The 6,000-nt window shown below is 54.0% G+C and overlaps 1 protein-coding gene across 1 annotated transcript in view; it reads right to left on the reverse strand.

The window, feature by feature from the left end:
- The window catches only part of LOC311121521 (protein CBFA2T1-like), a gene marked incomplete at both ends in the record, with an annotated part of 28,761 nt that extends 23,736 nt beyond the window's left edge, over positions 1 to 5,025 (reverse strand). Inside the window, 3 exons of the mRNA XM_084196001.1 lie at positions 2,986 to 3,080; positions 4,477 to 4,751; positions 4,967 to 5,025. Coding sequence (XP_084052127.1) covers positions 2,986 to 3,080; positions 4,477 to 4,751; positions 4,967 to 5,025 — 429 coding nt within the window. The remainder of the gene's footprint in view (positions 1 to 2,985; positions 3,081 to 4,476; positions 4,752 to 4,966) is intronic.
- Positions 5,026 to 6,000: the final 975 nt, after the last annotated feature.

Below are 6,000 nucleotides of genomic sequence, written 5' to 3' on the forward strand. Positions count from 1 at the left end.
GGAGGGGGTAGGTGCTGTATCAGTTCAGCAGCTGAGGAGGGGGTAGGTGCTGTCAGTTCAGCAGCTGAGGAGGGGGTAGGTGCTGTATCAGTTCAGCAGCTGAGGAGGGGGTAGGTGCTGTATCAGTTCAGCAGCTGAGGAGGGGGTAGGTGCTGTCAGTTCAGCAGCTGAGGAGGGGGTAGGTGCTGTATCAGTTCAGCAGCTGAGGAGGGGGTAGGTGCTGTATCAGTTCAGCAGCTGAGGAGGGGGTAGGTGCTGTATCAGTTCAGCAGCTGAGGAGGGGGTAGGTGCTGTCAGTTCAGCAGCTGAGGAGGGGGTAGGTGCTGTCAGTTCAGCAGCTGAGGAGGGGGTAGGTGCTGTATCAGTTCAGCAGCTGAGGAGGGGGTAGGTGCTGTATCAGTTCAGCAGCTGAGGAGGGGGTAGGTGCTGTATCAGTTCAGCAGCTGAGGAGGGGGTAGGTGCTGTCAGTTCAGCAGCTGAGGAGGGGGTAGGTGCTGTCAGTTCAGCAGCTGAGGAGGGGGTAGGTGCTGTATCAGTTCAGCAGCTGAGGAGGGGGTAGGTGCTGTATCAGTTCAGCAGCTGAGGAGGGGGTAGGTGCTGTCAGTTCAGCAGCTGAGGAGGGGGTAGGTGCTGTATCAGTTCAGCAGCTGAGGAGGGGGTAGGTGCTGTATCAGTTCAGCAGCTGAGGAGGGGGTAGGTGCTGTATCAGTTCAGCAGCTGAGGAGGGGGTAGGTGCTGTATCAGTTCAGCAGCTGAGGAGGGGGTAGGTGCTGTCAGTTCAGCAGCTGAGGAGGGGGTAGGTGCTGTATCAGTTCAGCAGCTGAGGAGGGGGTAGGTGCTGTATCAGTTCAGCAGCTGAGGAGGGGGTAGGTGCTGTCAGTTCAGCAGCTGAGGAGGGGGTAGGTGCTGTATCAGTTCAGCAGCTGAGGAGGGGGTAGGTGCTGTATCAGTTCAGCAGCTGAGGAGGGGGTAGGTGCTGTATCAGTTCAGCAGCTGAGGAGGGGGTAGGTGCTGTATCAGTTCAGCAGCTGAGGAGGGGGTAGGTGCTGTATCAGTTCAGCAGCTGAGGAGGGGGTAGGTGCTGTATCAGTTCAGCAGCTGAGGAGGGGGTAGGTGCTGTATCAGTTCAGCAGCTGAGGAGGGGGTAGGTGCTGTATCAGTTCAGCAGCTGAGGAGGGGGTAGGTGCTGTATCAGTTCAGCAGCTGAGGAGGGGGTAGGTGCTGTATTAGTTCAGCAGCTGAAGAGGGGGTAGGTGCTGTATCAGTTCAGCAGCTGAGGAGGGGGTAGGTGCTGTATCAGTTCAGCAGCTGAGGAGGGGTAGGTGCTGTATCAGTTCAGCAGCTGAGGAGGGGGTAGGTGCTGTATCAGTTCAGCAGCTGAGGAGGGGGTAGGTGCTGTATCAGTTCAGCAGCTGAGGAGGGGGTAGGTGCTGTATCAGTTCAGCAGCTGAGGAGGGGGTAGGTGCTGTATCAGTTCAGCAGCTGAGGAGGGGGTAGGTGCTGTATTAGTTCAGCAGCTGAGGAGGGGGTAGGTGCTGTCAGTTCAGCAGCTGAGGAGGGGGTAGGTGCTGTATCAGTTCAGCAGCTGAGGAGGGGGTAGGTGCTGTATTAGTTCAGCAGCTGAGGAGGGGGTAGGTGCTGTATCAGTTCAGCAGCTGAGGAGGGGGTAGGTGCTGTCAGTTCAGCAGCTGAGGAGGGGGTAGGTGCTGTATTAGTTCAGCAGCTGAGGAGGGGTAGGTGCTGTATCAGTTCAGCAGCTGAGGAGGGGGTAGGTGCTGTATCAGTTCAGCAGCTGAGGAGGGGGTAGGTGCTGTATCAGTTCAGCAGCTGAGGAGGGGGTAGGTGCTGTATCAGTTCAGCAGCTGAGGAGGGGGTAGGTGCTGTATCAGTTCAGCAGCTGAGGAGGGGGTAGGTGCTGTATCAGTTCAGCAGCTGAGGAGGGGGTAGGTGCTGTATCAGTTCAGCAGCTGAGGAGGGGGTAGGTGCTGTATCAGTTCAGCAGCTGAGGAGGGGGTAGGTGCTGTATTAGTTCAGCAGCTGAGGAGGGGGTAGGTGCTGTCAGTTCAGCAGCTGAGGAGGGGGTAGGTGCTGTATCAGTTCAGCAGCTGAGGAGGGGGTAGGTGCTGTATTAGTTCAGCAGCTGAGGAGGGGGTAGGTGCTGTATCAGTTCAGCAGCTGAGGAGGGGGTAGGTGCTGTCAGTTCAGCAGCTGAGGAGGGGGTAGGTGCTGTATTAGTTCAGCAGCTGAGGAGGGGGTAGGTGCTGTATCAGTTCAGCAGCTGAGGAGGGGGTAGGTGCTGTCAGTTCAGCAGCTGAGGAGGGGGTAGGTGCTGTCAGTTCAGCAGCTGAGGAGGGGGTAGGTGCTGTATCAGTTCAGCAGCTGAGGAGGGGGTAGGTGCTGTATCAGTTCAGCAGCTGAGGAGGGGGTAGGTGCTGTATCAGTTCAGCAGCTGAGGAGGGGGTAGGTGCTGATTGAAGCACACAACTCCTGTAAAGCCTCATTCATACCCTATGCGCAACAACTAGAAATACCTTCGAAAAATTGCCATCATGTGTGGTTGCGTAGCAAAAATACGCAGACGTGTGCTGCCCCGCAATTATTTACATTTTAGTGAATTAGCAGACGCTCTTATCCAGAGCCACTTGCAGTTATAAACTTGACTCAAGTATGCAGGATGGCCATTGTGTGTTCGCGTTCTATACAAACTGTATAATTTAGTTTTTATTGGCACTTTCTCACCCTGCACTGTAACCTGTAGATAACCAAGCCTCCTGCCTCCTGCTGGGAAACGTCTGTAGTTATGTCTGTTATGTGAATATACACTGGAGTTTTGTATGCTACAAAAATGAATTGCATGCACATATTTGGCTACCTAACACATACATACTGCACTGCTTCTTCCTCAACTCTCACATCTACAAACACTCTATAAGCCATACACATACAGGGACAGTACAGTTGGTAGAGTAATAAAAATGGTATTACTTTTCTTACATGGTCAAGGTGCTTCCACTCCTCCGCCCATTCTCTGTCTGTCAACCGGTGGTCGATCACCTCTTCCTGACGAGCCCCGTGCATCCCTTCATCAACCAGGAGAGAGGGGGAGGGAGAGGGAGAGAGAGAGAGAGAGAGAGAGAGAGAGAGAGAGAGAGAGAGAGAGAGAGAGAGAGAGAGAGAGAGAGAGAGAGAGAGAGAGAGAGAGAGACAAAGTTAAAGTCTGTGGAACAAGATATGAGTGCCCTCTCTTCCCTCCATCCTCTCTCCACTGTTCCCTCCATCCTCTCTCCACTGTTCCTCCATCCTCTCTCCACTGTTCCTCCATCCTCTCTCCACTGTCCCTCCATCCTGTCTCCACTGTTCCTTCATCAATGAAGACAGAGAAGATCGATGGAGAGATCAAATAAGCTATTTGTCCCTAATCAGACTTTATTCCATGCATCCCATCATCAATGAGGAAAAAGTTGAAAGAGGAAGATATCAAAGTGCTTTGTTCCAAATGAGATTGCATATTCCCTATATAGTGCACTACTTTTGAGCTGGCCATGAAAACAACATGTTAATACAAAATTGCATGTTTATTTCAGGTTATAACAGTCTCCCCCTCTCCTCCCTGATTTGTCCATCATTCATTAGCTCCCTTGCTGACACCCTCCCTCCCGCTGTCCCTCACCCTCCCTTCATCCCTCACCCTCCCTCCCTCCCTCCCTCCCGCCGTCCCTCACCCTCCCTCCCTCCATCCCGCCGTCCCTCACCCTCCCTCCCTCCCTCCCGCCGTCCCTCACCCTCCCTCCCTCCATCCCGCCGTCCCTCACCCTCCCTTCATCCCTCACCCTCCCTCCCTCCCGCCGTCCCTCACCCTCCCTCCCTCCATCCCGCCGTCCCTCACCCTCCCCTCATCCCTCACCCTCCCTCCCTTCATCCCGCCGTCCCTCACCCTCCCCTCATCCCTCACCCTCCCTCCCTCCATCCCGCCGTCCCTCACCCTCCCCTCATCCCTCACCCTCCCTCCCTCCCTCCCGCCGTCCCTCACCCTCCCCTCATCCCTCACCCTCCCTCCCTCCATCCCGCCGTCCCTCACCCTCCCCTCATCCCTCACCCTCCCTCCCTCCCTCCCTCCCGCCGTCCCTCACCCTCCCTCCCTCCATCACAGGCCAGACATGCTAAATGTAGAGAGGTATTTTTAGATCAGGGACACATGTAGCTAGTCATTAAGCTTCATGGACACAGATCCACTCTGGAAACATATCCTCTCTCTGTATTAAAATAAGCTCTCTGGTTTGTGGTTAGAATATCGGGACCTCTTGCAGGATGGACACATGAATACTATTGGTTGACCCTATACCTACACCCATCCCCTTCTCCTCAGCCCCTCCCCCCCCCCTCCCCCCTTCCTCCCCATCCCTCCCCCTTCCCCCTTCCCTCTGTCCCTCTGTCCCCCAACCCTAACCCTATTCTACCCTCTCCTCCCGTCCTTACCCAGTGGCCGTGGTCTCTCCCTGAGCTCGCGGTGGTTGTGGTTGGGGTGGCGGTAGTGTGGTGAGTCTCTATAATGGTGTGTGATGGCCATGTCGTCCAGCCGGTAGTGCTGTGGGGGCGGTGTGGGGTGTCCATGGGCCAGGCCGTTAGGTTGGTATGGGAGGGGACCGTTGGAGGGGCTGAACCGTTGGCCTGCCGGGCTGATCGTACAGGCTCTCTTACTGGGGTTCTCCAGGTGCAGGGGGCCCTCCCTGTCGAAGCCGTTCTCTTTGCTTCTGGAGGTGTAGTGGGGGAGGGAACAGAGAGGAGGGAAGACAGTGAGAAACAGCCCTATTCTATTCCCTACATAGTGAACTTATTTTGACCAGAGTCCTATGGGCCCTTTGGTTCTGGAGGAGTGAGAAGCAGACATATTGAGAAACACAGCTTCAGAAGACGTTGTCCCACCATGAGGCAGGGTGTTTTCTGTTCTGTGGTGCTGTAGTCTGACCTGACATGCCTCTTGACAACAGCAGTGACAGGCAGCTTGACAGGGCTCACACTGTGGACCTTGGGAATGACACACACACATGGGAATGACACACACACATGGGAATGACACACACACATGGGAATGACACACACACACATGGGAATGACACACACACACATGGGAATGACACACACACACACACATGGGAATGACACACACACACACACATGGGAATGACACACACACATGGGAATGACACACACACACATGGGAATGACACACACACACATGGAATGACACACACACACATGGGAATGACACACACACACATGGGAATGACACACACACACACACATGGGAATGACACACACACACACACATGGGAATAACACACACACATGGGAATGACACACACACACATGGGAATGACACACACACACATGGGAATGACACACACACACATGGGAATGACACACACACATGGGAATGACACACACACACACATGGGAATGACACACACACACATGGGAATGACACACACACACATGGGAATGACACACACACACACACACATGGGAATGACACACACACATGGGAATGACACACACACATGGGAATGACACACACACACATGGGAATGACACACACACACACACATGGGAATGACACACACACACACACATGGGAATGACACACACACACATGGGAATGACACACACACACACACATGGGAATGACACACACACATGGGAATGACACACACACACACATGGGAATGACACACACACACACATGGGAATGACACACACACACACATGGGAATGACACACACACACACATGGGAATGACACACACACACACATGGGAATGACACACACACACACATGGGAATGACACACACACACATGGGAATGACACACACACACATGGGAATGACACACACACACATGGGAATGACACACACACATGGGAATGACACACACACACATGGGAATGACACACACACACATGGGAATGACACACACACACACACATGGGAATGACACACACAC

The sequence above is a fragment of the Coregonus lavaretus genome (genome assembly GCF_964263955.1).
Source record: "Coregonus lavaretus genome assembly, contig: HAP1_SCAFFOLD_6873, whole genome shotgun sequence".
NCBI lineage: Eukaryota > Metazoa > Chordata > Actinopteri > Salmoniformes > Salmonidae > Coregonus > Coregonus lavaretus.